This window comes from Manis javanica, chromosome 10 (assembly GCF_040802235.1).
Source record: "Manis javanica isolate MJ-LG chromosome 10, MJ_LKY, whole genome shotgun sequence".
Classification (NCBI taxonomy): domain Eukaryota; kingdom Metazoa; phylum Chordata; class Mammalia; order Pholidota; family Manidae; genus Manis; species Manis javanica.
The window spans coordinates 109061913-109081174 of record NC_133165.1 but is presented as its reverse complement, the minus strand read 5'-3'; the positions used below and the strand labels follow the sequence as shown (position 1 = coordinate 109081174).

The window sequence follows — 19262 nt, the reverse complement described above, 5'->3', positions numbered from 1 at the left end:
GGCAGCCCCCAGCCTCCCAGCGCAGGGAAAGGATGGGTGTGCAGGATGGTGTCCCAGGCAGGGAAGCTGGCTATCCTCAGCGTCTGGGATGGGAGAGGTGGGCCGCTGAGCAAGGACACCTTCCCCACCTCCCAGCATGGCCTCCCCGGCGCTGTGGACCGTGTTCCTGGGCAAAGTGTGGCAGAGCTCACGCTGGCCAGGTGAAGTGTCCTTCAAGGTGAGCCGCCTGATCCTGCACCCATACCATGAGGAGGACAGCCACGACTACGACGTGGCCCTGCTGCAGCTCGACCACCCTGTGGTGCGATCGGCCACTGTGCATCCCGTCTGCCTACCTGCGCGCTCCCACTTCTTCGCGCCAGGCCTGCACTGCTGGATCACAGGCTGGGGCGCCCTGCGCGAGGGCGGTAAGCGGACTGTGCTGAGGGGAGGGCAGAGTAGCCGCCTCCGGCAGCATCCGGACTTGGAGGGGACAGGGCAAGGGGCCCCAGGGCTCCACCCCTGAGGCCCTGCTGTCCTGGGATTAAATTGGGCTGGATGTTACTGAAGGAAACAACTTTTTACTACAGCCTGGGCTGCTGCCCTCCTGGTCCTTCCATTCCTTCCAGAAGTGCATTTAAGGAGAACTGAGGTCATGGGAGGTTACCTTGGGGTACATTTGTGGAGGTAAAGGGCAGGCCAGGGACCCCACAGCCCTCTGGCAAGCTCCAACCCTCTGCTCATTGGACAACGGGGGCTTGAGGGATACGTACGTACGTGTTTAAGAGAGGGGGGGTCTCTTAATTATTCTATTAAGGAGGAGGTTGGGTTTTAGAGGAGCATGATTTTATTTAATCCACCCAGGAACTCAAGGACTGGGTATTATGGCCCCATTTTATGGATGGGGAAACGGAGGCACATTAACATTTAGCAGTTGCTCAAAATCATACAGCCAGAGAGGGCTGGAGCAGAGACTAGAACCCAGGACTGCCTGACCCCAGAGCCCCTGCTGTTCCTGTTTGTGGAGGTAAAGGGAGAAACTCCATTTCACCCCTTTACAAATAATCTGTCCCTAGAGGCCACCTCACAGTTCTGTAAACACAGGCCCAGGTTGGCATCATAACTACAGCCATTTGTGGTGGTGGCTTTTAAAATGGGCACAGTGATTCATAATCCGGAGGCAGGCAGGACTGCAGAGATCACTTAAAGTGGGGGAAATGGAGGCTTAGATGAAGTGAATTGTCTAAGAGGATGATGTGGGGATCAGTGGTAAAGCAGGGACTGGCGCACTTGTCACTCATCCGTCTGTTCCACCCTCTGCCTTGGACCCCCTCTGCAGGGCCCACCAGCAACGGTCTACAGAAGGTGGACGTGCAGCTGATCCCGCAGGACCTATGCAGTGAGGCCTACCGCTACCGGGTGACACCTCGCATGCTGTGTGCCGGCTACAAAAAGGGCAAGAAAGATGCCTGCCAGGTGACTTCCGGGATGGGGAAGGTGAGAGCAGGGAGAGGGGCAGCACCCACTCATCACCCAGGGCCTTGCCCTCTGCTCACAGCAGCCTGCTGACAGCTTATGGCCTCCCAACAAGGTGGGAATGACTGTCCCCACTTTACAGATGAGGAAAGTCAGGCTCAGGGAGGTTGAGGGACTTGCCCCAGTTCGCAGGCCCCAGATCAGAAGAGACCGGTGGTGGGCAGGCAGGCCTGCGGCTCAAACCCAGTTTTGCTCCTTGCCCACCGCAAGGCACCTTGCCCAAGGTGACACAGTAGAGAGGACTAGAAGGAGCCCACAGAGGGTGGCGTAGTGGGCTGGGTGTGGGGACACACGCCCACAGTTCCACAGCAGCCGGGACCTGCAGAGGCCGACGGGCAGGGCTGGTGTGAGCTCTCTCCGTTTATCAGGTACAGGGGAAGCAGAGGCTTTGAAAGGGGATGCGGCTTTTTTGCTGTCACCTAGAACATTCCAGCAGTCAGGACCGTTGCCTGGCAGATGGGGCACCCTTGCCCTGACGCAGCCCTGTCTCTCTCCTCTCCCCGTTTCAGGGTGACTCAGGTGGTCCGCTGGTGTGCAGGGAGCCCAGTGGCCACTGGTTCCTGGCGGGGCTGGTCAGCTGGGGCCTGGGCTGTGGCCGGCCCAACTATTTTGGCGTCTACACCCGCATCACAGGTGTGATTGGCTGGATCCAGCAGGTGCTGACCTGAGGAGTTGTCCCCCTGCAGAGCTGGGGCCCACCTTCTGGACTCAGAGAGCCCAGGGCACCCACCAGGCAGGGGAGCAAGTTTCAGGGGTGGCAGGGCCCTGTGGAGGCAGTGTCCTGTCCCCCAGCCAGCTCCCTGAAATCTGCTCCAGTGAGGGCACAAGAAGGAGGAGGATGATCAGCGGATGGTCAAGACATCCCGGAGGGCCTGGCATGGTCAGCCGACCTGGCTGGGGGCCTCACATCCAGTCCCTTGCCACCTGATTCTCTCATTGCCCCCCTTCCTCCAATGCTGACTTTGGGAAGAAATAGTTCAGCAGCAATAATGTGGCTTCCAGGCCCCTGAAGGAGGGTCTGGGCCCTGCCCGACCCTCCACCCCAGTGCAGAGGCTGCTTAGGCAGGGCGCACCAAGAGCAGATTCCAGCCCAACTGGAGGGGTAGGGGCGGAAGGTACCCTCAAGGAGGGCCCCTCAGAGCCCTGGAGACAGCCAAATGGGCCAGCTGCCATGGGAAGCCAAAGGGCGGGAAGCCAAAGGGCAGGGAGCCCTGGGCCCAGGGTCCTCGCCCCACCCCTCTGCCCTCCTGGGCCTCCACTGCCCAGTTTCACTGGAGGTGAGCTCAGCTGCCCTGTGGAATAAAGCTGGCTGATCCAAGGCCCTGCTCTGCGGTTCATGGGGCCCTGGGCACCAACCTCGAGCCCTTGGCTGACAGACCCTGCGTCCTGCTCAGCTTGTTTGCCAGCAGTGTCCAGGCCAAGGTGGGGTCAGGCGGGGGCAGGAGGGGCCTCCAGGGCAGTCACCCAAGTCCCGGGAACAATGCCAGGAAGGCAATGGTTGGGTCAGGGTGAGGGATGGGACAAGTGATGGGCTCCTTCTGGAACCTTGGAAACTGAGGCTGAGAGGGCCAGAGACATTTTCATGGCCGTGCCAGGAGTTAGAAGCGGCCATGGTGCAGAGGCCCTATCTCCTGGCCCCTGGTCTACCACTCCCCCTCCAGCACAACACCCCCTTGGCATTCTCGGAGTCATTTATTCAGTGAGCACCTCACAATTTACTGATATGTACCAGATACTGTGCTGGGGACAGAGAGATGCAAAGAACTTAGCTCCTGACTCAGGAGGGGTGGGGATGGTGACCCAGCATGACTCAGGAGTAGGCTGTAAGTCAAGAAATTAGGAATGTCTGCCTGGAGGAGGTGAGACTTGAGTTGGAGCTCAAAGGTGGCCAAGGTGGGGAAGAGCATTCCAGGCAGGGGAACAGCATATGCAAAGGCATAGAGTCCCAAAAGAACATGGCATATTAGGGAAGAATAAGCTGTTGAAATGGGGACTACTGAAGAGGAATTTGGGGTGGGGGGACAAACAGATAAGATGACAAAGGGCTTGGAGTTGAGCTAATGACTTGATTCTGGATGCCCTGGGGAGCCACATGTAGCTAAATGGCTGGGTAATGGAGTCACCTTAGAACCTTCACTGGCACCAGTGTGGAGGAAGCTGGAGGCAGAGAGGGGCCCCTTCATAACTCCAGGAATGAGAGGAAGGGGCCTAGACTGTGTGGGCCTGCAGATGGCCTGGTGCTCTGAGGGCACAGGGTTGAAGGGCCCTCACTGTCCTTCGCCTCAGCAGTGGGGCAGGCTGGGGAGGGAGGGAGGAGTAGCCCCGGACCACACCCAGGGGGCTGGCCTGGGCAGCTGGCCACAGAAGACCCACTGCCTGACCTGGGCCCCTGGAGAGGGGGCGGTATCATGAACTTGGGGTGCCTCAGGGAGGGAGATGTGCAGGAGGCAGGGGGAGCTTGCGGGAAGCTTGGAGGAGGGATTTCAGAGCCACCATCCAGGAAAGTGGCTTGGAGGAGACTAAGGAGGTGGGGAGACAGACACTGCCAGACGTGGGGCCCAGAGCAGGAGGCTGAGGGGTGCGGGCAGGGGCTGGAGGGGAGGGAGAGGGGAGGTCTTAACAACCAAGGTGCAGCCTGACAGCAAGTGGTCAGGAAGGGCTGCTGGGCCAGGCCCGGGGTTGCTGGTGTCCTCTGCGCCCAGAGGTGGTGGTGCGGAGCGGGTGTCCTGTGTGGGCAAGTCTTCCTTGAAGGCTGGCTGGGAGAAGGAATTGGGAGCCTCAGAGGGGTTTCCAAAGAAAGGAGCAGTTACGTGTCCTTGGAGGGGATGACACAGCCTAGCCAGGGACAGCATGCATGACTTGCTGGGTCCGCCTGCCAGGAGGAGATGGAGCAGATGGACAGACGCTGTGGGTGGTGACCCTTGGAGTGGAGGCACTCTGAGAGAAGGTGGGGCGGGAGCCTGGTGTTTTTCTTTCTTGGGACTTGGGGCAGAAGGGTGGCAGCAGTAGGAAGGGAGGTGTCCTAGGGGGAAGCAGAGGGGGCATCCTGGGGATCTGGGTGGAGCAGAGCCCGCCTCAGCAGCGTGCAGTGAGGCCAGGGAGCAGAGGGCCCTCTGAAAGGAGGGGTGAGGCTGGGAAGTGGGAGGACAGGGGCCAAGCTTGACAGCCCCCTCCCTGCAGCACCCCAGCTGGTCTCAGGCTGCCTGGAGGTGGGAAGCCTGCAAGTCCTCTTCTGTTTATAGATGAGGCACTGAGATCCAGAGAGGGGCAGGCCCCTGCTGAAGTTCCCCAGCAAGGCAAGGCTGGTATCTGGCCACTGCGAAGAGGGTCCAGCCATGACCCCCGCCTCCAACATAGGAAAGTGAGAACAGGGCAGGGTCCCGGGTTTTAGGAGAAAGCTCCATTGCCTGAGTCATTTATGCTTCTTTGAGTTAAGCTCCTCTCTCTAGAAGTGGCCCAGAGAAAGAGGGAGGCAGCCCAGCTGGCCGTTTCTTCAGGTTTTATTACATGGTGGGGTCACACGCAGCTGAGAGGCAAGTACCCAGCCAGGGAGTCATGGACACAAGAGGGGTCCCTCGCTTAGCCCCTGGCACACGCAGACTCTCCCCTGGGCAGCGCAGGAGTGTCCCCTTTCCCGGATCACCAGCTCCTGAGTGGCCCCACCGCTCCTGTGGAGCCTCTGCCTGCCCCCGTCCCGGTCAGGGCACCCTGCACCCTGCAGTACAGATGCGGGTGGGAGCAGTGCAAGCAAAGGCCACCCCTCCTTCCACCAGGGCCAATGCCCCCGGCCCTCACCCCACCACGACCTGACCCTCCCTCTGGGGCTGAGCAGGCCCTCCCCCTCGGAGAGCACGGAGGCAGGGCTGTCCTGTGTCTGGCGTGTATATAACCCCTCTGAGCGTATGATGGCTTTCTGGGACCTTGCTTGTCTCTGTAACCTCACAACAACCCTGTGAGGTAGGTGGGGGGTGGGCTGGGAGGGGACAGTGAGCCTGCTAGACAGGCAGGCAGACTGAGGCTCAAGGAGGCGATGTGACTGGGCTGGGAGAGGAGGTGCCCACCATGCAGCTGGGGGATCTGGGGTCGGGGCCAGAGGGGCCTGGGACACAGGGCTGGACGGCGCCACACTTTGGCCGTAGGCAGATGGCTCTGCCCAGGGGTCCCAGGACCCAGCTGAGGCCTTGAGAGGTCCCAGTGGGCCCCCAGCAGGCCCCCCGCAGGAGGGGTAAGTCACAACCCCACAGGTGTAGACGGAAGTGGCAAGGGGGGGCACGCTTCCTCCGTCTCGGGCGGGGGGCCCACCCCGAGGTACAAAAATAAAGGATTTCAGATCGGAACCCCAAGTCCCTGGAGGTGATCTGGGGCCTCACATCCGCGTGCCTCTGGCTTGTAACAGCTAGAAAATAAGAAGGGTAGGGGCAGGAGGACAGGATGAGGGATGGTTAGAACAGGGGGAGGAGGGTGAGAGGTTGGGGTCAGTGAAGGGGGTGCAGGGTGGGGGAGGGGCAGAGAGGAGAATTAAATGGAGGGGGGGAGAGGGAGAGAGAAACAGGTAGGTGAGTCACAGGGTCCCTTCTGAGAGGGGGGAGGGGGCTGAGGCCCAGAGGAGGTGGATTCAGAGCTGAGGACGCGGGGCAGAAGGGGACCCGGCTTGCCTGTCTGGGAGCCGCATCCCCCACTCTCGGCTGGATGAGCACCTCTGCCTAAGAGGCCAGATTCTGCCAAGACTCTGGCCAGGGGTCAAGGCCAAGAGAGGCAGGTCACTAGTGTCTCAGGTGAAAGGTCACAGAGAGCAGCAGCTATCTGTCCCCATTTTAGAGGCAACTGTGGCCCAGAGAGGGACAGTGACCTGCCCAGGGTCACACAGCAGGCAGATAAGATTGAGTGGAGGCTCTTTCTGCCACACCCCAATCCTTGGCCAGCTCTGGCTGACTCCCCCAGGCCATGGGAATCCAAGTGTGGCCTATCCTTCCCGTGCCCGTAGAGAGAGGGAACCCAGCTCCACGCGGCCATGACACGGGAGCCCCTGGCCGGGTAGGGATGAGGCCGAGGGGTCTGACTTCAGTTTCCCTTCCCTCCTTCCCAGCCTGGCCCTGATGCTGACAGGCAGGTGGGAAAGCACTTCTGCCCCCTAGCTTTCTTCTCCTCTCAGAGCCTTGCACCCAAGGGGAGAGGAGCAGCCGAAAGTGGCTCAAGTCCAAGGAACAAGAGACGCGCACCCTCCTGGCTTCCACCCCTCCCTCAGCGCCGCCAAGCTGCAAACCGGGGGTGGCGGCTCTGCGGGTGGCTGAGGGGCCGAGAAGCCCTCACTGCCGGCGCAGCCTCAGGTCTGAGGGGGTGCGGACGGGAACCTGCAAGGAGGAAACGTGAGGAGACGAGGAGGTGAGGTGCTGGGGTGGGGCAGCGGCCTCAGAGGGGCCCGGCGGGGTTGGCGGGCACAGAGGGGGTGCAGCTGTGCCCCTCGTCCTCAGGCTGGGGGGCAGGAGGTGCCAGAAGGGGTGCAGGAGGCGGCAGGCAGGATGCTCTGGGGTGTGGGGCCGGGGCGCCTGGACAGAAGGCGCGGGAGGCTGGGACCAGGGCAGCCCTGGGATGGAGGCGTGAGCAGGCAGAGAGAAAACCCGGGCAGGGGCAGAGAGGGAGGAGGCAGGGTGCAGATGAGATCCAGGAGGGAGAGGAGGCGGGTGAGGGTGAGACAGGGCCTCCGGCGGGGGGCGGAGGAGGAGGCGGCGGTGGGAGGGAGAAAAGGTTAGCGGGATCCTGAGATGACTGGGCTGCAAAGAGAAAGTGAGAGAGGGATGGTTATGCAGGTGAGGCGCCAGGCGCGGCTGAGCTAACCCTGGCGGGCCCCCCAGCCGCCCCGCCCCGGGGGCTGCAGCTGGCTCCAGCGGGGGTGGGCGGGAGGCTCGGCTCGGATTAGCAATCGCTCTCCTGGGGGTTGGCTGCACCTTTCTCCTGTGTATCTGCCTCCACCTGCACCTGCTCCACCTCCACCTCCACCTCCTCCTCCTGCTGCTGCTCCTCCTCCAGCTGCTCCTCCGCGCTCTGTGAACCAGCCGGCGGACCCAGGGAAGAAAGAGTGGAGAACTAACGCGGGGGCCGGGCCTGCTGGCAGCCGCCCCGCGGGCTCCCGTCTCACGGCAGGCAGGCGGGCGAAATGAGGGGTCCTCAAGGAGAGGGGAGGGCTACAGCCAGAGAAGCTGGGGTGTCCTGTCCAGTCCCCTGGGAAGCCTGGGAAGGGACTGGAGGAGCCGGCAGTGGTGGGGGCCCTGCTGGGGACACTCAGGGATCAGTGTGAGCAAGGCTGAGGGGGACAGAGAGGAACAGAGCAGGTGTGTGGCTGCAGCATCCTTGAGGGGTGCCTGGGCAGGCCTCATTTTAGGAAGGCTGAGCCAGAGCAGAAACGAGGCCAGGGAAGGCAGACACTACCCGGATATGGGATGCCAGCAACATATTCTGGCACCCCAGGGCCCAAGGTTCGGGCCCAGAGAGGCAGGAGCAGCCCTGGTGGGGGTGGGGTGGGCAAGGAAAGTCACAGGACAGGAAGGCAGACAGACAGGAAGCTGGGGTTCCTAAGTCTTCAGTGCACAGGGCCAGGCCCCCAGAAGGCATGGTCGCCCTTCTTCCCAGCCTGGCTTGCTGCCCCTCCGGTCCCCCTGAAAGCCCTCGAGCCTTCCAGCCCCTCCCCACAGCCAGGGCTCCTGGTGCCTCTCCAGCAGGTCGCCCAAGGAGGGGCTCCGGAGAAAGAGGGCAGGATGACCCGATTTGGCTTCCCCTCCTGGGCCCCGGCCAGCTGGGTCCATTTACCACCCCTGGGAAATAAATTGGTGACTTGGATTCCAGAAGTTCTAAGCTGGTACCACAGAAAGGACGTGGTCTACCCCTCTCACTTCTCATAGACTACAACAAAGGTGCTAAGAGGGGAGGGAGCTCGCCCAAGGTCACACAGAGCATGGCACCCCCTGCTCGGACCCCACTTCCGTGCACTCCCCCACCCATGCCACTGCTTCCAAGATTCAAGCGGCCACCATCAAGCAGCTCCTAAGTCCACTCTTGCAGGGCCCCTGGGATGGTCCCATCTCACTGCTCTCCCAGCCTGGGCCTGGGTGACTGGCATGAGCAGGCGAGACTATGGGTGCGTGGGATGGATGGCATCAGCTGTGACCAGGAGATATGCGTGTACAGCACGAGGGAGAAGCAGCCGCAGGGATGGCCAGGTGGAGGGCAGGAGGGGAGGGAGGAAAAGGGGTGCCGAGGCTGGGGGCTCACCTTGGTTTTGCGGCTGGACTCGGAGCTCAGCCCATGTGGAGAGCTGTAGAGCTCCTTGGACACCACACACAGGAACTCTGCCTGGTCCTCACTGCCATAGTTGTAGGAGGAGCCGATGTTCACCAGCTGAAGGGGCAGAGTGGGGGCAGAAAGGTGACAGGTCAGGTTGGGGGGAAGTGGGGATGGGCGAGGCGGATATCAACACTTATCAAGATACCAACTTATATGCTGATCTCGCTGTTCCATTCAGGCCCATCCCTGGCCTACCAGAGGACACCTCTGGACTGAACATCAGAGTCTTTCCCCCTACCCCATGATGCCTCTGGTCTGTTCCAGGCCTTCCCACCTGGATTGGCTGGGCTTGACCCCTGGAGGAAGGTAGCAGTACCACTGCTGCCCATTCCCACCCCTGCAAAGCCCCAGGTCTAGCAGGCCACTTTTTAAAAGCAGGCAAGAGGCCTATTATGGGCAGGCTGTCCCCCTCTGTCCCAGACGTAGCTAAAGCAGCCCCGGAACCAGGTTGCAGGGTGGGGTTGGCATGTGGAACCCCAGAGAACATCTGCTCACTCTTGGAGGCAGAGGTAGAACAGGTCACCCATTCCCGAAGCCAAAGGGCGAGTGACGAGCGGTCCCAGACTTGTCGCTCAGCCTCTGAGAGCCCATGAAATTCTCAAAAAACTCCCGGATCCACATCCACTCACAAGCTGTCTTGCATGTGGAGGTTGAAGAAGGGAGAAGCCATAGCTTCTCAAGAATGGCCCCACCTTTGTTCTGGGGTCCCTAGAATAAGTACACCCACCAGGTTCCCTTCTGGCTGATAAAGGCCCTGCTCACGACAGGTCTCATTCAGCCCTCCGGAGCCCTCACCCAGGCTGAGAGAAGAACATCAGCCCCTCTGGCAGACAAGGCTTGGAGAGGTGGTAACCTGCCACAGGCCCCACAGCCAGGAAGAGGGAATAGGGATCAGAAGCTGGGCTCCAGAGCCCTCTCTGGGGTCTTGTGGACTTAAACCCTTTTGTAATTCTCATGATGCCAGCTAGCTTCAATGTCTAGGGACCTAACCTGCACCAGGGACTTTACCAATGGTCCTTCTGACCTTCACAACAGCCCTGCAAAGGAATCAATATTGGCCCACGTTACAGATTAGGACCCTAAGGCCCAGAGAGGAGACATAACTGCCCAAGATCACACAGCATCAGTGGTGAGGCCTAGATGTAAATCCAGGGCTCTGGTTCTGGGACTGGGCTCATTCCTCCGCACTGCTCGGCCATCCTGGGGAGCCGTGGCTCTCCCTTCTTCACCCTCCATGTGCAAGACAGCTGGTGAGTGGATGTGGATACAGGGCTGGCAAGCCCTTCTTCTTCTCATACTGTGTAGACCACCCCCGGTTGCTATGAGAACTCCCACCATGGAGGATGCCCAGAGCTGCGCTGTAGCAAGTGGGGCTTCCATCCCCTCTCCTTCTCAGTCCATCTGCTGCCAAGTGTGGCGTTTCCTAATCTTGTTTAGTTTGACTTAAGATGACCCCCGGGGAGGGCTGCAGTGGGGCCAAGGCTGGGTCTCCAGGAAGGAGGAGCCTGTTTTACCCAGAGGCTGGGAGGTCCTGGTCCTGGGTGTGGCCCCCATGTCCCCAGCCCACCTGCTCGAAGCGCCAGCCATCAGACATGGTGGAAACCATCTGCGTGAGCTCTTCCTCCTGGCACTGCAGCACGCGGTACACGTGCTTGGGTGGGACCTGCAGGCAGAGGGCTGATGTGGAGCAACAGGCACCCTAGCGGGGAGACAAGCACCTGTCTTCCCCCTTAGCTTCTTCTCTCCCCTACCACCATATACCCCTAGAAGAGAAGGAGGGGAGGGGGCAGTGGGAAGACGAGAGCCACATTCTGGGTACCTACTACGTGCCAGGCACTTGACGTGCACGATCCCATTTAATCCTTCTCCAAACCCTATGAGTTATGGGATGTTCATGGAAGCTCAGAGAGGGTCAGTTACTTGCCCAAGGTCACCCAGCTAAAGAGTGGCAGAGCCAGAACTGGAATACAGGTGATACAAGATGGAAAGAGGGAGGACAGGAGCCTTCCCCCTTCAGTCTCCTGAGCTGGGGGACAGTGCCTCCCTGTCTCTCACCCCTCCATAGACCCCCACATCCTCCCAGGCTAGGCAGAGAACCCCTCCAGCTCCTCCTACAGACTGGTCCCTTAGGCACAGGATCCAAGCTCAGAAATGCCAGCTTCAGCAGCGTCTGCCGTGCCCACCAGAGGACTGTCTGGTCCACGACTTGGACAATTTCCTCATCCTGCCTTTCCCCTCACAGGACCTCCTTTACCTTTACAACGACCCCATTGGGCCTGTAAGGAAGGGAAAGGTGGGCAGTTCTTAGCACCTCTATATTCCACAAGAGGAAATCAAATCTAAAGAGGAGCATGAATTGGCCCAAGGTCACACAGCATACAGAGATGAGGGAGGGAACAGAACCCAGGGTCCTTTCCTAGTCTGGGGCTCTCCTGGGCAGGCTAGGAGCTGGAAACCTCCCCTCCCTTTAAAGGCTATCTGGGCCCCCCAAGGAAAGCACCGGCTCCGCCTCTCCCCACCTCTCTCCTGACCCCTGTTCCTCCCTGCCTGCCTCTCCCACCATGCCCCACTCTGGCCACGGACCAGCTCCCGACCTGCGTGACCGTATAGTCCTTCTCCTCCATCCGGTCTTTGATGATGCGGATCAGTGGGCCGATGTTGTAGAACTCTGCTTCCTCCAGGACCCCTGGCGCAGACAGAGCAGCCCCAGGTCACCCTTAAGGCCCCCAGGCCCTGTCCTCCCTTTGCTTCCTCTACCTCCAGACCCACCTCCTGCTGCAGTCACACGAGGCTGATGAGTATCTCTGAGTTCAGGGGTCCAGCAAGAGGGAACATTGGCGTCCAGATCCCACACTCTCTGTGGAAGTGGGGAAATGCCGCCCCTCAGCCAACCTTACATCTGCTGTGCTGAGCAAGGGGATCCAGGGAGACCTGCCAGTCCCCTCATCTGGCGGTGGCTCCAGGGCTGTCAAGAGGCAGCAGGCCTGTCGGGACTGGAACCTAGCACACTACAGGGAGAGAGGCCTTGGCTGACCACTATTATGTGCTCCTATTTATAAAGCACATGTTAAGTGCCAGGCACTGTGCTAAGGATTTGACATTCTTTATTGCAGTTAATTCTTAGAACTAGAAGTAGGCACTTTGAAGTAGGTTCTGAAACAAATGGGGAAATGAGGGCCAGAAAGAGAAGCAGCTTGTCCAAAGCCACACAGCTAGTAAGTGGCAGTGCTGGGATTCAAACTCAAGCCCCTCTGACTATAGAGCCCACCATAAATATGCAGTTTTGGTGCAAATGCATCTTCCATCCACATTTTATCATTTGCAAAGCCCCTCATTTGCTCACCACAAGCCCCGGGGATATGGAGGAAGCAGGTATTACTGTCCCCATACAGTTAAGGGAACTGAAAGTCTTGAGACAAAGCAAGTCCCTCTCTAGTGAAACAGAATGGCCCCAGGCCTTAGGGCTCCCCTAAGTGCCTACAGGGAAGACACCCTTCTGGCCCGTCCCACGTCTGGCCTCTGGGCTCCTTGGGGACAGGGCCCATGTCCGATGGACCTTGTCACCCCAGTGCCCACATGGCACCTAACAGAGGAGGTGAGCACTGCCTGGGCGCCCCTCTCGGAGCCCTGCACATGACAGACAACTAACACTGCAGCCCTGGTCCTCGGAGCCAGGCCTGTGCCGACACACTATCAGCTGCGCTTGTCCTCCCTGCAGCTCATGGAGGTGGCTGCTGTGGTCGCCCCATTTCACAAATGCAGGCACAGAGGCACAGAGGGACAAGTGACTTTCCTGGCATCACACAGCTAGTACGTCTCCCGGATCCTCCGGCCCCCTGGGTCGGGGCTCTAGCCCTGTCTGAAGGAGCTGGGAGGGCAGGACTTTGAGAGACCCAGAACCTGTAAACAGGTGCTGGCTGTGACGCAGCTGGAGTGTGTACCTCCTTTCCTGCGGGACCTGCTCCTGGGCCCAGGCCACGCCCATGGTGTCTGTGCTCCCTGAGGGGCTGTAGGGGCAGCTCTGCGGCTCTGCAGAGCCAGTGCCTACAGTGGACTCTGACTGTGGAGCCCTGGACCACAGGGGAGCCATTTGGCCTCCAGATCACTGTGTCCCACGGAGGTCAGGAGGGGGCCCTGAGTGAGGAGGAAGACACCCATGGGGTACAAGCACCAGGACTCGTGACCTCTGCTCTCTCCAATACAGATCACCGTCCCCACTTGATGTATGCAAGAGGAGGCTCAGAAAGGAGAAGTGACATGTCCAAGCTGGCCTGGCTGGGTCAGCTGACCCAGAGCCACACCCTGTGCCCCAAGGAAGTGTTGACTTGGCACGTCAGAGTCCTTGCCCCTGGCTGGGGCTCTTTCTCCCGGGCATTGCTTCCCCTCCATCTGCTGGGCCCCGAAGTGGGAATCCTTAGGGCCTCAGCCTCACAGCCCTGGGAGGGACCAAACCCACACTGGGGAGCAGGCTCTCTCTCCCCCATCTCCACCCACAACCAGCACTGCGCACAGAGGCCACAGATCTAGAGAGTCGCCCACTCCACCTGCGGAGGGCAAGCCCTCACCAGGCATCTGAGATACTGGACCACTAGAGAAAAAAGTCCATACCTCTTCCCATGCCTGTCTCCGCCCCATTCACACTAGTTTCCCAGGAGGCCAGGAAAAAGGGGGTCCCCGCCTACAGTGGAAACTGCTGCTTGCTGGCTCCCTCTATCCTCTGCGCATGGAGGTGTTTCTGTCACCTCCACAGTGGTACCCAGTGAAAGTCTGGGCTGGTCAGCTTGGCAGAGCCCTTAGGCTCTGCCCAGGCAGAGGCTTTGAGACTCAGCCCTGCCAGGGATGAGAAGAGTCAGGAAACATGGAAGAAAGGAGATGTCCCTCTCAACTGGAAGAAATGGCCGGGACCTCTTTGGAAGGTCCTGGCAGGCTGCAGAGGGCAGGGCTAAGATGAAGACCCCTGCTAGACCCCTGGGCCAACTCACCCTCCTCAGCCATGTCCTTGTCCAGCACCAGCTTGCCATGCCGGAGGAAGTTCAGGATGGGTCCAAAGTAGGTGGGGTCACGGTCAATGAGGTAGGCCCCAGTCTCATCCTACGGAGGTGAGGGGCACAGGCAGAGAGAGGACAAGAGTGAGGTTCTCCCTGGCCATCCCTCCACTTCAGGCCTGATAAGGGACTAGAGGGAGGTCGGGAAGGGGCGAGGGAGCATTGAGTCTGCTTGTCTCGAATAAAGTGGATGATGGGGCAAAAAGGCTTTAGGTTGGATACACCTAGTTCCAAATCCTGCCTCTGTTTTTTCCTGTGTGACCTTTGCTAGTGGTTTGGCCTCTCCCCATAACTAGGGGTCATTGTGAGCATCTAGTAAGCCCTGAGTGTCACCCAACGGAACATAGGGCCCAGTGATTGTCCTTCTTGGATGTAGCTCCCCTGAAACCAGTGTACACTGTCTCTACCACATCCCCAGTCATTCCGGGGATGTTTACAAGTTTCTAAAGGAGCCACTGTCTCACTGGACACCCTCAGCCTTTAGGGAGGCAGGCGGGTGTCAGTACAACTCTACAAAGAGAAGACAGATGTTAACAGGTGAGGGGACTTGCCCAAGGTCACAGTATTACAGGGCCAGGGAATCAGGGAGAGGGAGCCTTGGAGGCCATCTCCAGTCCAGCCTCCTCCAGTTACAGACAGGAGGCTGAGCCTGGGGCCGGGAAGCATCCAACCCAAGGTCATGCACGCAGTTTGCAGCAGGGCTGGGATGGAAGCCCAGAACTGGAGCCCAGAAATGAGGCCTGCTGGGCCAGTGCTCCTCCAATGAAGCCCAGCTCAGAAGGTACTCTGGGACTTCTCCACCCAGATCCCTGCACTAGGCCACCCACACCCCAAAGGGTGGGGAGAAGCAGCTTCAGCTACTCCTTCCCCAGGGCGGGAGTTCCGTTTGGAAAGGAGGGAAGGTCCTATGAGTCTGTCCCACTGCACAGCTCCAAAGGAAAGGGACAGTCCCCATCCACCAGCCTCTTGGGGTGGGAGTCCAGGGCAGAGCTCCGGGGCTCCAAATGGCCGCGGACTGGCGTTGTCACGTTGCCACGGCGATGGGCACATCCTCCCTCTCCCATCCACTTCCTCCTCCCCTCCTCGGCCAGTTCTTTCCGCCTCCGGCTCTTTGGAAATAAAACCAGCCAGGCCCGGAGGTCCGACCAGGCCATACAGTCCGGATTCCAGGGAGCAGAGGACCCCCAACCCCACGGCTGCCCACCCCGGGCCTCACCCGATCGGACTGCAGCTCTTCCCCCTGGCACAGGCGGCTGAGGAAGGACTTCTGCTCCCGGCACAGCGTCTGCCGGGTGGTCAGGAACACCGTGCCCCCCACGTTGAGCCGCACCCACTTGCCCCAGCCGCCCACGGCTCGGCCGCCTGCCCCCGCCGGCGGCGCTGCCTCCCCAGCGTCCATCCTCATCGCTCTCCCCGGCGTCTGCATCCCACGGGATCCGCGGCTGGAGGCGGGCAGGTGCCGCGCGCGGGGCATGCCGGGAGCTGTAGTCCGCCCCGCCGGGCGGGGGAGGGTTGCCGATCGTGCCTTCCCAGCGCCACCTACTTTGCGCTTGCTGGCCGACCCACAGACCTCTGTCTCTCGACACTGCCTTTGGCCACATTACTTTGTGTTTGAGGAAGGTCAAGTTCGAGGTCACTGGAGAAATAGTGAGTGACACCCCAAAGCAGCAATCCTCCCATTTGTTCACTATGGGTTATCAAACTGATATGGGAAGAAATGTTTCCCGCCCAGAATTACACCGCATTTATCTGTATATGTTCTTTAATGTTCTTTCGTTCTGCCCTTGTGTGTGCGAAGGGGTGGAAGGAAGGGAGCTGGATTCTATCCCCACAGGAGTTCTCTGAGGACAGCATGGCTGGGCTTAGGGTTGAGCACCCACTGTATTCCAGATGCTTTGTGTATCTTATTCATTGATGAAGCTCTCTGCAGCCCTGTGAGGTAGGTATTCATGTCCCATTGCACAGACGAGGACACAGAAGTGAAGTGGCCTTCCTGGCCGGCATGAACCCAGGGGGTTCTAAGTGCCTGTCTACCAGCTGGGCCCCTTTCCTGCTGCCCTGCCATGTGCTGTCAGTGCTCCTTGGGAAATGGTTCTAGGGAGGAAGTGTGCCTTCTCTGGGGGTACTGGGTTTTCATCCTGGCTTTTGCAGGATGAGGTGTTGGGAGAGGTCTCAGTTTTCTCATCTGTAATTTGGGAAGGGGAGGAGGGATTGGTTCTGTGGGTCTCCTTCTGCGCCAGATAACCCAGGTAGGACTGACACCATGGGTACTGCCGGGTGGGGAAGGCAGCAGCTCCTCCAGTCAGATGGGACCAGGAGGGACAGGACTGAAGGGGAAGCTGTCCTCCTTAACTTCCTCTCTTTCTCCATGTTTCAGTCCTGGTCCTGGATAAAGGGGGAGGGGTCTGAGGCTCACCTCATTGATCCCAGTGTTACACATATAGGCCCCATCCACTGGGCAGACTGGCCCAGTGCTGGGGGAAATTCTGTTACCGCCCAGGGCTCTGCTTTCCCCACAAAGCCTTTCCCTTTAGCAGAGACTAGGTCACAACTGCTAAGATCTTTTTCCTGAGAACTCACCACTGTGTTCTTGAGCAACTTCCTGACCCCAGTTTTCTGTTTTGCAGAATAGGAATTATAATAGTTGCTATCCTAGAGCATTGTGGTGATGAATAAATTATATAATGTTTGTAAAACCCGTGCCATAGGCCCTGGCTTTTAGTACAGTGAATGAATGAAATGGGAAATGAAAGACCAGCAACACTCCTGTGTGAGCTCTCAGCCATTGTTAGCTAAAGCAAAATCAGAGCAGGATATACTTCTTTATCCACTTACGGGGTGTAGGCAAGGAGTGAGGTGGTCAGATTTGCAACTTGGGTCACTCTTGGGGCTGCAGAGAGGATGGTCTGAGGCACCCAGAGACCAACATCTGGGTCAAGATTGGGGGAAGCCCAAACAAAGGAAGTGTCAACAGGAGTGGGGGGATTCAGTGAATACTTAGGAGATGGAAATGAAGGACTAGGATTCAAGGGGCTGTGGGAAGGAGGGAGGAGGAAGGAGTCAGAATGACAGCCCTGGCTTCTGGCTTAAACCAGGTCAACGGTGGTTCTGTGAAGCGGGGGAGGCAACCCAGGAGGAGAGGCAGATCTGGGGAGTGAGCAGCAGAATGAGGAGGTCAGCTTGGGACCAACCGGGTGTTTGCAGGGCCTGTGGAGCAAGTGAGGATTGTCCCTCCAGGTGTGATACCCAGGAGAGCAACTGGGCGGGAGAGACAGGTGGAGAGGACCCCTCCTTCCCAATGGCCATCAGTCAGTGCCCTCATTGTTTGTTGATCACTGACTGCATGCCAGGCATTGCAGCACAGAGATGAAGACGTCAGGGGTGGTCCTTGCACTTGAGGAGCTCCGGGTTGGGGGAGGTGGGCTCAAGATGCTTTAACAAAACATGATGGACAGTCCTGTTTCTAATCATGGACTGGCACTTTTGATAGTTTTGGACATGACTTCCCCATTTAGGTTTAAAAATCAAACATTCCTTTTAAATACTTTCTCAGGAGGATGGTTACTCTGGAAAAGGGCCAAACTTCAAATGCCTGCTGGTTACACTGCCCCTTGCCATCATGCCCTTCCGGAAAGAGCAGCTTTTGGGTACTTTTCAATATAGCTGAATTAGGCTTGAAAGTGAGACAGAGAGAAATGATTAAAGGCACAGGCTGCCAGGCAAGGATGCCAGCCCAGGCTTTGCAGCTCACTAGCTGGGGGACCTTGGGAAGGTCTCTTAATCTCTCTGAACTTTAGTTTCCCCATTTCTAAATTGGGAATAATAGTACCCACCTCATGCAGTTGTGAAGATTCAAGAAGCTGACCCATGAAGCCATGTGAAGGGCACTCAGCACACTGCCTGAGCAAAGCTTCCGTAAATACTGGTTTTCCTGAAATCAGTCCTGCCATCCTGTCTTGCTGTTGGTTGGACCCAAGATCAGTGCTGTGCCAAAGGCTGCCCCTTAAGATCCATTCCCACTGGCCAGAGATGAACCAACCGAACCAACTCTTCCCTGCTGGAGTTGGAGGGGGAGGCAGAGAAAAAGGCTACAACGAATGGCCCAGCCTCCAGAGCAGAGCAGCTGCCATTTCCTCAGGCTAAACCCCCAAGACCTGCAGTGGCCTGGAAGTCTCCCCACTACCAGACAGAGCTGAAGGAACATAAACTACATCCTCAAGTCATCTGAGCACAGCACGACATCCTGTTTTGAACCCTCTTGTCTTAGCAGCATCCCCCACATTGGAGGGGCTTGTTTCGCAGCTGCTGTCAGCTCCATGACTCAGATGTCATTCTTCCCTGCTGGGATTTTTGGATTCTGTCCTCCTCCCCAAGTTTAGATGTCAGAACATTCTGATTAGTCTTGACTCTTTGTTGCTATTGTTCTTTACATCAAATCCAATCCTATCACTGCTTTGGCTGTCAGTTCTGCCTCGGACTGTGGAGTGGGCATTGCTGGTCCTGACTGGCACCTTTTCAGCTCACCTGAATTGAGAAAGAGTCATATCCAGCCAAAGAAAGTGCACCCTGACCAACCAGAAATATTTAATGAGGCTTTCAGAGACCTAAGGTCCTAGGCGCGAATCTCTGCCCCATGGCTCCCTGGCTGTGCAGCATCTGGCCAGTTAGTTGTATACCTTCTTCAGTCCCAGTGTTACACCTTCACAATATTTACCTCAGAATATTATTCATACTTAGTGTCACGACATGCAGTAAATGTCAGCTACTATAATTGAGCACTTACTATGTGCCAGATGTGTGACAAAAGTATCATTCTAGCCCTGGCCCATATTATTATGCTTACAGATGGTTAGATACCTGGTCCACAGACTTGAATGTTTGTAACAAGGAAGGATGCTGCGATGTTTTTACCTAGAACTTCCTCTAATTGTCAACATTCACCAAGCCTGCCCCACGTGCTCGGCTTTGCAACTTCAGAAATGAAGGTGACACTCCCTCCCCGCAAACAGCTCACAGAGACGGCCCATAACTTCTGCAGACTGGGGCGCACCATTTGGGTCGCAAAAGGGCGATCAAGTGTCCGAAGGAACGGGTGCCTTTGTCAAATTTGCACAAAAATGCAGTTGGGATTGGCAGTGTCGCTGCACCTACTGAGGTTCCAGCTGGACCGCCTCAACCTGGGCGCTTCTCCCTCCACCCAGAGGAGCGAGGCTTAGCGGGCACCCGCCCCCTCCGCCCGCGCCGGTGCTGACCCGCCGGGAGCGTGCCCAGAAATTCGGCTTCTCCAGCAGGGGGCGCCCCAGCCTGCTAGAAATGGCAGATTCCCCCACCCCGCGTCGCGCAGCACCCACCGTCCCGCGCCTG

At 58.4% G+C, this 19262-nt stretch overlaps 2 protein-coding genes across 7 annotated transcripts in view; one reads left to right on the top strand and one right to left on the bottom strand.

The window, feature by feature from the left end:
- The window catches only part of TMPRSS6 (transmembrane serine protease 6), a 35116-nt gene extending 32282 nt beyond the window's left edge, over window positions 1–2834 (top strand). The window contains exons 16-18 of one of the 2 annotated variants that reach the window (XM_037007028.2): window positions 136–407; window positions 1319–1455; window positions 2025–2834. In XM_037007028.2, coding sequence (XP_036862923.2) covers window positions 136–407; window positions 1319–1455; window positions 2025–2183 — 568 coding nt within the window. In that variant the 3' untranslated portion in view covers window positions 2184–2834. Of the gene's footprint in view, window positions 1–135; window positions 408–1318; window positions 1477–2024 lie in introns of both variants that reach the window. The other variant, XM_017653035.3, reaches the window with a different exon arrangement.
- A 2165-nt stretch (window positions 2835–4999) lies between these two features.
- KCTD17 (potassium channel tetramerization domain containing 17) lies at window positions 5000–15589 on the bottom strand. 5 transcript variants are annotated; one of them, XM_017653034.3, is made up of 9 exons: window positions 15115–15582; window positions 13836–13944; window positions 11448–11539; window positions 10421–10516; window positions 8782–8907; window positions 7461–7557; window positions 7215–7286; window positions 6779–6866; window positions 5635–5911 (listed from the first exon to the last, which is right to left on the bottom strand). In XM_017653034.3, the coding sequence occupies exons 1-9, from the start codon at window positions 15370–15372 to the stop codon at window positions 5842–5844; spliced, it is 1008 nt and encodes a 335-aa protein (XP_017508523.3). In that variant the 5' UTR covers window positions 15373–15582; the 3' UTR covers window positions 5635–5841. The 5 variants fall into 5 exon arrangements, with proteins under 5 accessions (XP_017508520.1, XP_017508523.3, XP_017508522.1 ...); XM_017653031.3 differs by lacking the exons at window positions 6779–6866; window positions 7215–7286 and having other exon boundaries at window positions 5000–5911; window positions 15115–15573; XM_017653032.3 differs by lacking the exon at window positions 5635–5911 and having other exon boundaries at window positions 5918–7286; window positions 15115–15583.
- Window positions 15590–19262: the final 3673 nt, after the last annotated feature.

Bases quoted from the DNA above. Each gene is read 5' to 3' on its own strand.
- KCTD17 (XM_017653031.3), bottom strand. From the start codon at position 15,372: ATGCCCCGCGCGCGGCACCTGCCCGCCTCCAGCCGCGGATCCCGTGGG. The intron at 13,945-15,114 runs GTGAGGCCCGGG...TCACCTCCGTAG, and splicing joins AAGAGCTGCAGTCCGATCGG to GATGAGACTGGGGCCTACCT. The intron at 8,908-10,420 runs GTGGGCTGGGGA...CTGCCCCTTCAG, and splicing joins ATGGCTGGCGCTTCGAGCAG to CTGGTGAACATCGGCTCCTC.